The 16,613-nt window shown below is 31.5% G+C and overlaps 1 protein-coding gene across 3 annotated transcripts in view; it reads left to right on the plus strand.

The window, feature by feature from the left end:
* Positions 1-729: 729 nt before the first annotated feature.
* Positions 730-16,613, plus strand: part of LOC141344741 (transcription factor E2-alpha-like) — a 50,939-nt gene continuing 35,055 nt past the window's right edge. Inside the window, exons 1-3 of one of the 3 annotated variants that reach the window (XM_073849636.1) lie at positions 730-1,164; positions 3,580-3,705; positions 4,973-5,036. In XM_073849636.1, the coding sequence (XP_073705737.1) occupies positions 3,652-3,705; positions 4,973-5,036 (118 nt within the window). In that variant the 5' untranslated portion in view covers positions 730-1,164; positions 3,580-3,651. The remainder of the gene's footprint in view (positions 1,165-3,579; positions 3,706-4,972; positions 5,037-16,613) is intronic. The other 2 variants (XM_073849635.1, XM_073849634.1) reach the window with 2 other exon arrangements.

Below are 16,613 nucleotides of genomic sequence, written 5' to 3' on the forward strand. Positions count from 1 at the left end.
TAAGATTATATGGATTTTTTCACCTCGAAAACACGTCTGTGTGCATGTGAAGATTGAAAATAAATATATTTTAAATTGTAAAAATATATTTATTAAGATTCACTGTTTATAACACATTTAGCATATATTTCAAATATATTTTTGGCCTGAAAAAAACAGTGTTTACATTTTGACACAACATAGCATGGTTTTAAACGGTTACCACATTGATTTACTCTTATATTTACATGATATTCCAAAGAATATGCTACTGCGATACCTAAACAGATTGGTAACACCATAGTACTTTATAGTAGCCTACTATTTTATTTCACGTGTTTCTAACTGTAACCGTACTATAAGATTTGAAACTGATTCGAATACATTTGGAAGCAAATCTGAGATTCTGCCGCTATATTGGCGTTTAACGTTTTGTGTAAAACAAAAAATACACAGTATTCCATGGCTTCCTGTTGCCATTCTTTTAAAACCTGGGTAGGGTGTGCAGGGAAGAGAGGTTTGGCTTTAGTGTAAAAACCGATTTCATTGGCAATCGAACCTGTCAATCAAACCTCCCTCGAACCCTATTGGTCAAATCAGTGGGTCTATCCTTCCATCTCGCACTGTTTCTCAGTCCATCTGTCTTTAACGGTGCGTCGTCTCATTCCGCGCGTTAGTCTAGTACGGCGCAATTTACCGCAAAATCCCGCTCATCTTACGATAAAGTTAGATATACCTTTGTCCGCATTATTTCGCAGTTTATTCGTGTTGAGTGTATTGTAAATATCAAAGTAACCGTGTAATAAACGCGGTCCTAGTTTTCTGGGCGTTTGAAATCGGACACCGCTATAACGTCTCCCCTCAGGGCGGAGGGATACACTGTTGGGGCTGACAATGTGGACGGTGCTAAAATGTCTCCTCGGAAGATGAGATGTTACATTTGTAGCGCTCAAAAGAATTAGAATAGAACTTTCGCCAGAGTTACATTTGAGCTCAGTTACATTGTAACAACTCTCGACACGGACTGTTCGCGTTTCCCGGGAAATAGGACGCGTTTTACACCGTGATTTAGCGGGACCTGAGACGCGGAGGGGGGAAATTTTGTCCCCCAACTTTTCTGTTTTTCCTCTCGGGCTGAAGCGCGTTTCTCTCCCGCTGGATGCCGCGCGTGTGACGCGAGAAACGGTGAGTATTTACCGCGTTTATCGCGTTTTACATACGTAAACGTGCACGGTTTTGACTTAAACGCGTTTGTTGTGATTAATGAACTTTTGTTGCACAGTAAATGTGTGTGAAGTGTTTTGTCTATGAGCTTCGGTGTGTGTGCGGGGTTCGAGTCCAGAGGAAACGGCTTCTTTGTTCATAACTGGCAACAATGTCAAGTTTAAAACCCCCGGTACAGCTCGTTTTTACCACTATATCTGTGTGTTTACAACTTTATAAAACATAATCTACCTATTTAGTTGTATATTTGTTGGAATTCTGGTATTTAAAGTTTTTGATTGTTATAACAGATGAAAGTTTGCACTTGGGTTAAATTAAGTCATCTGCGAAGTTCGTTTGATGTCTTTTACATTTGTTGTGTTTTGAGTTTCCTCCTATTTGCAGTTCTTCCAGTGTCCTGGCCTGTTTATTTGACTTTTCTTGGGAAATAACTTTTCCCTTTTCCACTTTAAGGAATGACTTTCCCATTTTTTCCTATCTGGAAAACTACTGGAGGTGTTTACATACTCTTATTATCTCCATTCTCACACATGGAGTGTTTCTTGTTGTTCTTGTGTAGTTTTCAAACTTTGTGTCGAGGACCGTGTGTTTCTTTGTGTGGGAGAGGATGGGGGTGGGGGGGGGGGGTCTTGTTCACCATCGAGGGTGAACGTGGCCTGAAGTCTTCATGTGTTTCGGCCTGTTGCTGATCATGCCTGTGTTGAGTCCTATGGCTTGTTGGATGTTAGATCTATAATACTGCAGTTGCACGTGTTGTAGAAACTGGAAGCCAAGAAATACTGTGTTAATACCATGGTGCAGTGATAATATCAGATGGAGCTTTCATATATATATAGCGGTGCTGAATGTTCAAGTGTGTTTACATTGTATTCTTCAAATAACGTAATGATGTTTCCAAGCTACAAGTAAACAAATCAATGGAAATGTCATTACATATGTCCAAAACGACTCAAAATCATGGGCATACAGTGTTGCCATGTAACATAAATGTTAAAATCATCTATTAATGCTGAAGTGGATGCTCAAAAACATTGTTATAACCACTGTTTTAAAATGTAAAACCTAGAATTCCATTGTATTCTCAAATTGTGTAGTACACTTATATGGCATACACTCCTGTTTAAAAGTGTAGGTAAATCAGTTAGCCTTTTAAAGGAATTTATACTTGTATTCATTAAGGATGCATTAAAATTGATCAGAAGTGACAGTGAAGACATTTGTAATGTTACAAAATGTCTCTATTTCAAATAAATGCTGTACTTTTGAACTTTCTATTCATCTGCAAATCCCAAAAAATTAAATTTATCACAGTTTTCACAAAAACATTGTGCGGCACAGCTGTTTTCAACATTAATAGATGTTTTTTTGAACAGCAGTTCAGCATATTAGAATGATTTTTGAACTATCATGTGACACTGAAAATTCAGGTTTGATCACAGAAATAAATTTCACTTTACCATATATTCACATAGAAAATGGTTATTTGAAATGGTAATAATATTTCACAATTTTACTGTATTTTTAAACATAAATGGTGACAGTATAATCATAGTACATGCTCCAAACCATGGTATTACATTGCAAACACTTTCTGATATTCTTTTCTCAGTGTAAACGGTGCATCCCAAATGTGAAAGTAAAGCATTTATTTATTGTTTGTGCAGGCTTTATTGCAGCATTTGTGATCCATAATGTTTAACAGTCATCTACCTGTTGATCGTCAATGGAGGCGCTGATTATGATTCTAGTGAAGGTGTTATTGGCGCAGTGCTGATGACGAATGTATTTTTGGAGAGGGATTCTCACTTTTCTTGTGTCTGTGTGATGCAGTGCTGATCTTTAATGAGTTGCTTTAGGAATTAGGGAAACGTGTAAAATCGCAGTGCATGGTTTGGTTCTGCGTTAGTGTGACGTGACATTTGTCTTCTAAAAGCAGGCTAAATTGATTTGCAGTTTTAGTAATTTAAGTGCAAATGCATGTATTGCATAGAATCTAAAACATTTTATATGCAGAAGCTTGCAATCCTAGCTATGGAAATGCTACACATGCATTGTTTAATTCCTGGAGTTATAGTTGTTTGTCCAGCTAACTAGTTCCCGTACTCTAGGTGTGGGTAAGTGGGTGGTTATTTCTCGAGCGCCTGGCCTGGAGGCTCGCTGGTGGTCTCCTTTGGTGGTTAACCGAGTTCAGATGTGGTGCATTCTGGGAAAACACTCTATTAAAGCCGGTCTGTGATGTAGAGTAGTTCTTCAGATGGAAGCAGCAGCCGGATTATTTTGGGTCGTACGCATTCGTGTCAGATTTGATTACTAGACTCAGAGGTTCATAGATGATCTGAAAGCACGCTTGTCTATTATGCATCTCCTTCCCTGCAGAATCATAAACCTGTTTGAGCTGAGCGAGAGACGTCGAGCCAGAAAAGCAGATCAAGAACACACAGGATCAGGATGGCAACGGTGGGGACAGACATGGAGCTGAACGACCTGTTGGATTTCAGTGCTGTAAGTCGAGAAGACCGTACTGTTTTTTTTAATAACACATCATGGCTAGTTGACGACAAATGTCAAGAAACTGCAGTGTATTGTGACTATGTTGTATGGTAGTCATAACTAAAGGCTGTTGTTAGGCCACACACGTGTTTTTGTTATGCCATACCATACCGAAACTAATCGGTATATTAAAGGCACAATATGTAAATGAAATATTTAAAAATATGGTATGAAAAAATATGGGTCAAAGATGTTAAGATGTCCACGTCGAAAGAAATTTCCAAAAGTGATTTTATGTCCGTAGGAAGTGCATTAAATGTAAGTAAAGTGTCTACTTTTAAGGTTTCAAAAGTTTTTGGAGAATAAAATGTCCAAATTTGGTTGAAATAATCATTCAGTGTAACAATATTTATGTTAAAATTCAATCAACATGCTTATTCTGATTTGTACATATTAAAATGTATAAAATAAGTGTTTTAAATGACAAATGGGCAAAACCTAGGATGTGAAATTGTTAAAATGTAGAATTATAACTAATTAGTATTTGGGGTGAAAGTAATTCGTCTTTTGATATGTCGTAAATTGATTTTTGTTGTAAATATTCCTGACATGATTGCTACTGTAAATGAGGGGAAAATGCATGGTATTTATTTTTTGCTCAGAAAAGCAAAACAGAAAACTTTTTAATATTTTTTTTGAAAAAGCAACAACAATTTAAAGCAGTATTACAATTATTGTTTGTATGCTTAAACCCTTTTCGTCTTTGACCTGTATACATTTATTACATTTATTATTATATTATATATATAACATTTGTTTTTATGTGTAAATATACACCAGTGTTATTTTTGTATCATTGATATGCTGTTATAGTTTTTATTAATACTTTGAATAGGGGTATTTTATGTAAGTTTCTAGTAATTTTGATGTTTTCTTTGTCGCTTTTAGTAGTTTTTGCTTTTTATGTCTACACTAGTTTTTACTACTTTTTATATATATATAACTTATTTATATGTGTTTGTGTGTGTATATATATATATATATATATATATATATATATATATATATATATATATATATATATAAATATAAATTTTTTTATTATTATTCAATTAACATTTTTGTTTTAAGGTTAAGGTTTTTTTAAAGGATATACACGTATTCTTAATTTATAAACATTTATTAATTTAATTATTTAATAGATTATTTACTAAAACTCTTTAATTAAACCACAAAAGTTGAGTTTGAGTTGAGATAATTTTCTTTCTCTCTTTTATAGATGTTTCCTCATCCGGTGTCAAACGGACAGAAACGAGGCCCTCCTTTACCCAGCAGTCAGTTTGGTAGGCACTTTAAATTTGCTCACTTTAACAACAAATGTGACTTTTTGCTGCTATTACTCTGATTATAGAAACTGATTCAGGATATAATCTGCAAATGGCTTTCACGCTTTTGGAAAATGCATTTTAACTGGGGAAATCCCACATATAGCGAACTTTCTTTCGCTTCACACGTGTCGATGTCGTTAGAGTCCAAGTGTTTGCGAAGCCTGTTTGATCCTGGTCTTTCTGATCCGTCTTGCTCTCACTGTTTCATGTTCTCAGCTGTCGGCTCTCCATCACGGGGGAGGAGGGGATGATGGGAAATGATAGTTGTCCTCTCACCCTTGCAAACAATGTCAACAAACATTAAAACAACACGCAAAACAACCCCTTCGTCGGCCCTGCACCATCTCACCCGAATCTCTCTTTGTTAGAAACATTAAGATATTGCATTCTTTTTGATGCAAATCAAAAGTTTTCGGGTGAATCTAGCAAAACTGAATGTTTGGGTGACGTTTCTAAAACAAACTTTAATTCAGAAGGAATGCTGCTTTAGCTTAAGTAGGTTGTATATTTTAGTGTTATCTATTTATTTATTTATATATATTTAATTTAGTATTTATTAGAGATGCACCGATCGATCGGCATCCGATCGCAATCGACCGATAGGGGCGCTATCGGTTTTGATCGGAGTTCTCAAAATAGATCAGAGCAGGCCGATCAGATGACGTTTACAACAACAAACAGCCGCCAGAGCACGCATTCCCACTTCTCAGACTAGGGTCTCCTAATGGGCGCGGCTGTCTCTACAACGCATTAACACTGAAGATGACGTCGCCGGTGAGGGGATTTCCTCCCCTCTGGTCTATGCATCCCTGCCTCTGCTGAATTATTTTTATCCACGGTGGGGATAAAACGTCCCGCGAAGCCGCTCCTACGTCCCGATCTAAATCAAATTATTTGCAATAAGCGCTTTAAAGTCGTCTAAATCAAATGATTCGCCATACGCGCTTTGAAGTTGAACGTACTGAATCAAATGATTCGCGATCTGATTGGAGCGCTTCAAAACAGTGAATCTTTTTGCGACGCAGTGGTTTACTGATTCTGAGTTTCCAAAAAGCTCCGTTGATACTTTGCTCACCTTCTCTATAAAATGTATTCGTTGTTTGAAATTAAACCATTACTATTAATACAATGTTTTTATTAAATTGTGATCACATAATACAGCTTCTGTCATATTAAAAAAAATTCATGACCTGACACTCATTATCTGGTTCTTGCCTAAAAAGACGGGTATAATGCGCGTTGTTAACAGATTACAGTAACAGTTTGGTCAACCTCTCCCTATGGAGAGAGAAAAAAAAGTTTCTAAAAGCATCCCCCCTTCTGTTTTTTTTTTTTCACAAATTGCACCCTGTATATGTATATGTATGTGCATATGTATGGCATATTTATTTTATTTTTCCACAAAAAGCTTGTTGCTAAACTCTAAATTGTGATTTTAAGAAAGAGCCTCCTGAGAGTTAAATGTTTATTATGGTGCACATGTGTGTTTTGCACAATCATTTTTTTTATTTTAAGATTTAACTCTTTTATTAGATTTAACTTTTTCCACAGAAAAACTAAGGTTCATAGTTTACAAATTGTGTCAGCTCTAAAAGAGTGAAATGTTGTGTTGTACATAATTACTGCCAAAAGACAGTTTAAGATAGTAAGCAACACTTACTCTATGTAAGCTGAAGTTGTCTGAGAGTCTTGAGAGTGTTCAATATTGAAATTTGCCTCAGCCTGCAATAAAACTGGTCAATTCATGATACTTTCTCATTTCCTACTTTTTATACTAATAATACAATGTCAATGTTTGTACATGAGACAACAATATTGAAGAATTTATGGATTTGACGCTGTGATCGGTAATATCGGGATCGGCAGATACTGCTTTTGGTGATCGGTGATCGGTGATCGGCCCCCAAAATCCAGATCGGTGCATCTCTAGTATTTATCTAAAACGGAAGCATTCGACCATGTTGTTGTATTTTCCTGCTAGTGGTAGAACATTGGTAAAACATAAAATTTGCAAATTTTAAATGCATAAATTTAAAATTTGGCCTTAATTCACCATATGGACTTGTGTATGAAAAAAATATTAAACTGCAAAAGGACTTTTAATGTGAAGTCTGCTTGTTGTTTGTGTCTCAGTCTTCAACCTGCCAAAATAAAAGTTTGGCTTAACTTTAGGAATTTGTGAATTTTAACCTCTGTTAAACTTAAAATATTAAGTTATTTTATGCATTCCTTTTTTATTATTATTACAGTTTATCATAATATATTTGTATGAAATCATAAATGAAGGAAAATAGACACATAAAACAAGGATTAAACATGCTTTTTAATTATTAAATTATTAAACCATTAAAACAGAATCCATAAATTAAATGGTAAAAAAACCTAAATTTGAAAAAGAAAGAAAAATGAATAAATAATGCTTGATTACAAAATTTTCATTGTAGCATTAAAATGGAATGCATAAATTAAATGTAAAAAAAAAAATAGGAAAAATAAAATGGAATTGGGGAAAAAAATGAAGCTGATTATACAGGGCCCTAAAAGTGTAATTCTTTTTTTCTTTTTTCTTTTTACTTTTAATAAATAGTTTCTTATTGTGTAATTTTTATATCTTTCATTTATTTATGCATGCTTTTTGATTAATGAAATTTAATTAAAACATTTAAACAAAAAAAATAAAGCTGGTTTCATTCAGCACTAAAAATTTAATTAATGAATTTTTAATAAATTGTGCTTATTTTGCACATCTATTAAAGTTCTATTAATTAGACATGCTTCTTGCAATCCAGAAAAAAACAATCGGAAAAAAGTAAAATGGAATTTCTTTTTTTTTTTTACTTTTAATAAATAGTTCATAAATTGTATAAGTTTCATGATTTTGATTTTATTACACATGCATTTTGATAACTGAAATTGAATTAAACCATTAAATAAAAAAAGTTGGAAAAAATCATAATGGCAAAACTGAATTTGCTAAATAATAAAACGGATTTCATAATGCCCTATTCTTGAAAGCCATGAAAGTCAAAGGTGTTCAGTGTTGTTTTGTTTTTTAGAACAACATCTTTTAGATTAAATCAGTCATACAGGTGTAGAATGACATAGAAGTTCATTTATTCACTTTGATTTTTTTGCATGAACTATCTGGTTTAATGTAGTGTGAGCGGCTCTGTTTGAAATCAGATCTGGTCAGGAGACTCTCTTCTCTGTAAGAAACGGTTGGTGTCTTTGTCCAGACAGCACAATCCTCCACGCAAAGGACAAAAGTTCTTCATAACTCAATAGATGACATGTGGCGAAGCGTATGGTTTCAGCATGGCACTCCCAGGGCGCTGATTGAGCGAATATGAGTGTTATGACTGAATCCAGCCGAGACGTATCTGCTCATCAAAGACTGCAACCACATGCTTTCTCTTAGCCCTTTTTTGTGTGACTTTGAATAGCGAGTCAAACGTCCTGCCCACTGTTTGCACTTTGTGATTTATTAGTTGATTGTTTGACATTCTGTGTCGATTTGAGTGTGAGTTTATTGTGTTGAAGATGAAGAGACAATTGGAGTTTTATCTGAAGTTTAAGGAGGCCGTTCACATGAGGATTTGAGTCTGTCACCGGCCACAGTTTCATTTACTGAGTACCTGAAACTGAGAACAAGTGAGATATTTATAACAGCAGAACTTGGGTTAAAAATACAGAGAAATGCAAAGAGTTTTCATGAGTGGGAGCGAAAAAATCATCTTTCTGCTTCTTGACAGCATTCAGCACAGCAGTTCATGCATTTGCTTTGAAGTGACTTCATGTTTATTTTGACTCATCATTGAGGCCCAGCAGCTGATTGCTGACGTTCAATGCAAGAAACAAAATGCTTTGAATCTATAAGAGACTTTAACTTGTCAAAAGAACAGCTTATATCAACGTTCCCTGCATTTCTGGATTTTTATATTACATATTTTAAATATTCAATACATCAGTAAATAACAAAGTGGATATTTCGATGTACAGACTAAATTAAAATAACCTTAGATATGCTTATGCGTGAGAACTAGTAATCATGTTTTTGTCATTTTTTACATTTGTGCATGTTTTTGCATTGAATTAAAAAATATTTATGATGCATTATGAGTTCTTTTGACTCATAATTTAGGCCACATAGCCATTATTGCAATAATGACAAAAAAATATTCAGTGCAATACTGTAAAAATAATTTTTGCTGAGTTTTTACTAAATGCATAAATTGTTGCTTGTTACTAGTAATAAATAGTTTTTTTGGGTCATGTTTTCACATATGTGCATGTTTTTGCATTGAATTTTAAAATATTTATGATGCATTATGAGTTCTTTTGACTCATAATTTAGGCCACATAGCCATTATTGCAATAGTGACAAAAAAATATTCAGTGCAATAATGTAAAAATATTTTTTGCTGAGTTTTTACTAAATGCATAAATTGTTGCTTGTTGCTAGTAATTGTTTATTTTGGTCATGTTTTCACATTTGTGCATGTTTTTGCATGGAATTTTAAAAATATTTATTGCTAAATGCGTAAATTGTTGCATTTCTGGATTTTTATATTACATATTGTAAATATTCAATGGATTAGTAAATAACAAGGTGGATATTTTTAAGTACAGACCAAATTAAAATAACCTTAGATATGCTTATGCATGACAACTAGTAATAAATCATGTTTTTGTCATGTTTTCACATTTATGCATGTTTTTGCATTGAATTTTAAAATATTTATGCTAAATATTGCAGTTCATGTCATTCTAGTCCAACGTATTTTTGTTAGTTGAACCCTTTTGACTCATAATTGAGGCCACACAGCCATTATTGCAATAGTGACTAAAAATATTCAATGCAACACTGTAAAAATAATTTTTGCTCAGTTTTTGCTAAATGCATGTTTTTGCATGGAATTTTACGGGCTTATTTTGTGTGTGTGTATTTGCTCTGAAATGGCTTTTTTTTTTTAACTCAATTTAGGCCACACATACTGACTAAACAATGTTAAGTGCAATACTATATAAATATGTTTTTGCTAAATGCACACTTGATAAATCTATAGGACATTTTAATTTGTCAAATGAACAGCTTATAAATGTTCACTACATTTCTGGATTTTTATATCAAGTATTGTAAATATTCAATAGATTAGTCATTCTAGTCAAATGTATTTTTGTTAGTTGAACCCTTTGACCTGAAATATTTACTTTTAATATTTTTTAAGTTATCATTTTTAGTGTATGTGGTCTGAAATTGCTTTTTTTTGACTCATATCTTAGGCCACACAGCCATTATTGCAATGGTGAGTAAAAATATTCAATGCAATACTTCAATGCTCAGTTTTTGCTAAATGCATGCTGAGAAAAATATAGTAATATAGTCCAAATGGACATTGAATTTTAAAATATTTATGGTAAATATTGCAGTTTTTCAGGTCAAACCTTTGACCTGAAATATTTTCTTTTAATATTTACTTTAATAGTTTTTAAAGTTTCTTCTTGGTGTATTTGCTCTGAAAATTTGTAAAATGAACAGCTTATATCAATGTTTATTGTGTTGCTTGATTTTAAATTTTCAAAATTGTCACCCATATTGTACATATTCAATATACTAGTTATCCCTAAATAACAAGGCCGATATGCTTATGAGTAAGACCTAGTAATAAATCATGTTTTTATCTTTTTTTTTCACACTTGTGCATGCTTTTGCATGGAATTTTGAAACACTAATGGTAAATATTGCTGTTTGTCATTCTATTCCAACATAAGTTTGTCAGTCGAACCTGTCTTTGAGCTGAAATAATTACTTCAATGTTTACTTTAATATTTTTTTTAAGTTACTTTTAGTGCATTTGATATTTCTCTATTGACTCATGATGTTAGCCCCACAGCCATTATTGCATTACCTACAAACATTTTTTTTAAAGCATTTAAAAATAATTTTTTTGTTCAGTTTTTGCTAAATGCATGCTGAGAAATCTATAAAAAAAATCTTAAAAAAAAAATCATGTTTTTGTCTTTCACATTTGTGCAAGCTTTTGCATGGAATTTTAAAATATTAATGGTAAATATGGCTGTTTATGTCATTCTAATACTACGTAAATTTGTCAGTCGAACTCTTTGATCTGGAATATTTACTTATATTTAAGTTACTTTTTGTGTATTTGCTCTGAAATTGCCTAATTTCTTTTCAATACTGACTAAAAAGAAATTCAATGCAATACTGTAAAAATAACTTTTGTTCAGTTTTTGCTAAATGCAAATAGACAATTTAAATTTGTCAATTTCTAAATGTGTAAAAACCTGAAATGAGTGAGAACTAGTAATGAATCATGTTTTTGTCATGTTTCACATGTTTTTGCATGGATTTTTGAAACATTATTGGTAAATATTGCAGTTTGTCATTCTAGTACTACGTAATTTTGTCAGTCAAACCCTTTGGCCTGAAATATTTACTTTAAGTTATCATTTTTAGTGTATTTGGTCTGAAATGGCTTAATTTTTTTTACTGCAATACTGACTAAAAATATTCAATGCAATACTGTAAAAATATTTTAGTTTAGTCTTTGCAAAATGCACGCTGACAGCTTATCAACGTTAATTGTGTTGCTGATTTTATTTCAGCAAAATCCTCATGCCGATTGTAAATATTCAATATACCAGTCGTCCCTAAATAACAAGGCTGCTATTTCTATATGCATATTGATATATGCTTATGAGTGAGACCTAGTAATAACATGTTTTTATCTTTTTTTTTTCACAATTGTGTATGCTTTTGCATGGAATTTTAAAACATTAATGGTAAATATTGCTGTTTGTCTTTCTAGTACTATGTAATTTTGTCAGTCGAACTCTTTGATCTAGAATATTGCCTAATTTTACTGCAATATTGACTAAATTTTCAGTGCAATATTTTAGTTTTTGCAAAATGCACACTGACAGCTTATCAACGTTAATTGTGTTGCTTGATTTTATATCAGCAAAATCATCAAGCATATTGTATATTCAATATACCAGTCGTCCCTAAACAACAAGGCTGATATTTCTAAATGCATATTGATATATGCGTATGAGAACTAGTAATAAATTGTGTTTTTGTCTCTTTTTTCACATTTGTGCATGCTTTTGCATGGCATTTTAAAATATTAATGGTAAATATTGCTGTTTTTGTCATTCTAGTCCAACATAATTTCGACTGAAATATTTATTTTAATATTTTTTATTTACTTTTAGTGAAATCACTTTTTACTACAATACTGACTAAAAATATTCAATGCAATACTATAAAAACATTTGTTTAGTTTTTGCTGGTAATAAATCATGTTTTTGGTGCTTGCTTTTGCATGGAATTTTAAAATATTAATGGTAAATATTGCTGTTTTTGTCATTCTAAACCAACATAATTTTGTCTGAAATATTTACTTTAATATTTTGAGAAGTTTTAAAAGAAAATGCACTAAAGGTAAAAAAAAAAAAAATTGAGATTTTTTTTATTGACTTTTTTTTTACTGCAATACTGACTAAAAATATTCAATGCAATACTGTAAAAATATTTAGTTTTTGCTTAGTTTTTGCGCTGACTTATATCAACATTAATTGTGTTGCTGATTTTATATCAGCAAAATCGGCACACATTGTAAATATTCAATCTCCCGCCCATTCCTGAATACAAGAGCGACGTGATATACTCTAAGACTTCTGATATGCAGATTAAATAAAAATAACCTGAGATATGAGTCACACGGAGTGAGAACTAGTAATAAATCGTGTTTTTGTCTCTTTTTTCACATTTGTGCATGCTTTTGCATGGCATTTTAAGATATTAATGGTAAATATTGCTGCTTTTGTCATTCTAAACCAACATAATTTTGTCTGAAATATTTACTTTAATATTTTAAGAGAAGTTTTAAAAGAAAATGCACTAAAGGTAAAAAAAAAAAAATTGAGAATTTTATTGACTTTTTTTTTTACTGCAATACTGACTAAAAATATTCAATGCAATACTGTAAAAATATTTAGTTTTTGCTTAGTTTTTGCACTGACTTATATCAACATTAATTGTGTTGCTTGATTTTATATCAGCAAAATCGGCACACATTGTAAATATTCAATCTCCCGCCCATTCCTGAATACAAGAGCAAAGGATATACTTCTGATATGCAGATTAAATAAAAATAACCCGAGATATGAGTCACACGGAGTGAGAACTAGTAATAAATCGTGTTTGTTTGAGAGGGTCTATCTGTTGAATGCAGTGTTTTGATGTGTTTGTGTATCTGGGAGCGCTGTAGCCCGTGACTCAGGCGTGACTCGTTGGCTTCGGCGTTTCTCTCCTCATAATTACAGCTCTGCTGTCTATGTGTGAATGTATCTGTCCTGAGTCACTCTGAGCTCACCGACCCGCTCACGATCCCCTCGGGACAGAAACTCTTCCGCGGCCGTGTCGAACGCCTCTATTGTGCGTGTAATTAGCGTGTCTGTGCGGGCAGGTTCGCGTGGAGCTCCGGATGACACAACATGATTCTCGACTGCCGTGATTCATCTGCTCATAAATGAAGAACTACAACAGGCACTTAGTGATCAAATGTCTAGATTTCTTGGAGGCCAAATGCACCCATATACATTTTTTACTTGTAGGTGAAGTGGTTTGAAAGTTTTTGCTTTGGCTTTAAAATATTTATTGTAAATATTATTTTTTATTATTGTTTACGTCATTCTAGTCCTAAATGTTTTTGTCAGCTGAACTCTTTGACCCAAAATGTTACTTGAAGTTCCTTGAAAAAAAGATTTACTTGAAATGTTTACTTGTTAATATTCAATAGTTCATGATAATCTGATATTGGTTAATGGTCATATGACATGCAGGTTAACAAAAAGTTATTTTTAAATATTTTATTCAATATTTTATTTAAGGATTTGTTTAAGTTTTAAATTTATTTATTAATTTTACACTTATCAACCCTATTAAATGCTTTAATCTGTTTTCCACCCCAAAGATTTATTTATTTTTGTTCATTTTATTAGAGCGGTCTAATCCATGTTTAATTCATACAACTTTATCCATTTTAATAATTTATTAAATATCTTTTTCATAAACAGTGCCCTGTGATGTTGTTTTAATTGTATTTAATGTTATTCTAATTTTTATTATTATTTAATATTATATTAATATTATTTTATTTTAGTGGTCTAAATAAATGTTAATAATTAAAAGCAATGTCTAATCAGTTGAATTAATAAATCTTTACCAATTTAATAACTTATAATTAATAATTTGTTAATTTATCATTTGTTGTCGGTTTTGATTTTCATTCCGCGTTAATTAGTATTACTTTAATTTAATTGAATATTATTTCAAATTGAAATTGTATTTTTTAATCAAATATTTTATCTTTTTAAGGAAGTGTTTTTAAGTATTTATTTTAATTTTATGATTTAATTATTTCAAAATGCCATTCTTCTGTTTTAATTGTATTTAATGTTATTTTTTTATTTAATATTATCTGTGGTATAAATTTTAATTGTCTAATCAGTTGAATTAATATAACTTTACCAATTCAATCATTTATTAATTTATTTTTGATTTATCACTTGTTGGTTTTTATTTTCACTCAGTGTTAATTAGTATAACTTTTATTTAATTGAATATTATTTAAAATTAATATTTTAATATTTAAGTTTTACATTTATTAAAATTTTACAATTTTATGGTATAATTCTCAAAAAACATTCATCTCTTGCTTGGGGCCCTATAATATGCATTAAAAATCATTTTCAAACCCAATTTATTTTTTCTTTTCTGTGTTAAGTTTTCTAGATCTATATCTAATCCATTTCTAATTCATACAACTTGGCCAGTTTAATATATTTTTTTTTTCATAAATAGTGCCATGTGGTGTTTTAATTATTTCATGTTATTCAAAAAATGTTTTTTTAATATTTTCTTAATTATCTCGTTTTAGTGATAAATATATTTTAAGCAAGTGTTGTTGTTGTTTTTTTGACAGTTTTATGATCTCGATTATCCCAAAACAACACGTTTTTATGTTAATCTTACTAGATCTATGTCTAATCAATTTCTAATTAATAAAACTTTACTAGTTTAATTTATATAATGTAATCATTTTTTTAATTTAATATTATCTAGTTTTAGTGGTCTAAATATATTTTAAGGAAGTGTTTTATTTATTTTTTTAAGTTTTAAATTTATTTATTTTCATTTTATTTAAATTTATGATTTAATTATCTCAAAATGCAATTCTTCTCTTGCTTGGGGCCTTATGAAACGCTTTAAAATCAGTTTTTTAATTAAAATAAAATGAAAATAAACTTAACTTAAAAATAAATAAAACATCCTTAAAAAGTTAAAATTTAACTAAATATTACAATATTTATATTATATTCAATTGAATAAAAGTAATACTAATGAACAAAACCGACAAATGATAAATCAACAATAAGTGATTAATAAATTATTAAATTGGCAAAGTTTGAATAATTCAACTGATTAGACAGTTTTTAATTATTAACTGTTATTAAAAAAATATATTTTAATAGGCTAATCAGTTGAATTAATAAAACCAATTGTTAATTTATCATTTGTCCGTTTTGATTTTCATTCAGTATTAATTAGAATTACTTTTAAATTACATTATTACAAATACCATTATCAAAACACAAAATGTAATCAAAAACAGCAATCAAATTAATGCATAAAAACGAATGAGCATTCCCTTTGATTTAAGATTTAAGGTGATGCATATTTGTTGGATTATCACTGTTTTTGATAATTTTTCAATATATTTTAATAATGCTAATTCCTTGTTTACTTTGAAAACATGTCTTGATTATTTTTTACTGTGTTTCATTGCATGCTTTTACACTTAACTTTTTTGAGGTCGCTTGAGTCCAGTGACCATTTGGTTAAAATTATGATTCCTCTGATTGAACGAAATCATCCGTTTCACATCATTTCGCAGATGGCTGCTTTTCCTCCACTAACAAATGAACATCATACGTCTGACCTCCTTCAGGCGAGTTTTGCTAGTCTGAGTCTCCCGGTCGGTTAATGAATGAGTAAGCAGAGACAAATATAACACGGCATAATTCCTAAACTTTGATCTGATTTGTTTGGTAGCTTTTCCTGAAATGGTGCACGTTGTCCGTCTCTACCTGTTTGTGAAGTACATAAAGCGTGGTTGTGATTTGTGGAGGTCGCTGGCCTCTGCGGATCAGCTGTAACCATTAGACGCTCAAACACGCAGCAGACGCTTTTTATTGGGCCTGCGGAGCAAAGTTTTGTTTATTCAGGTGCGGAGGGGAATGTCTCATAACTCCAGCCGTTCGCTTTTAATGTAAAGAGATTTTTATGGCCGTCTGGAGAAGGGAAAGAGCCTTTTTCTGAATGAATTTCTCACTTTTCCACCCACTAATCAGTTCTGTTAATTGGAGTGAATATTCGCTGCGCTTATGAATATGGATCACCTCTATTTTTGAGGGTTTTTTCATACTGTGCTGATATGTCATCAC

Source organism: Garra rufa, chromosome 10 (genome assembly GCF_049309525.1).
Source record: "Garra rufa chromosome 10, GarRuf1.0, whole genome shotgun sequence".
NCBI lineage: Eukaryota > Metazoa > Chordata > Actinopteri > Cypriniformes > Cyprinidae > Garra > Garra rufa.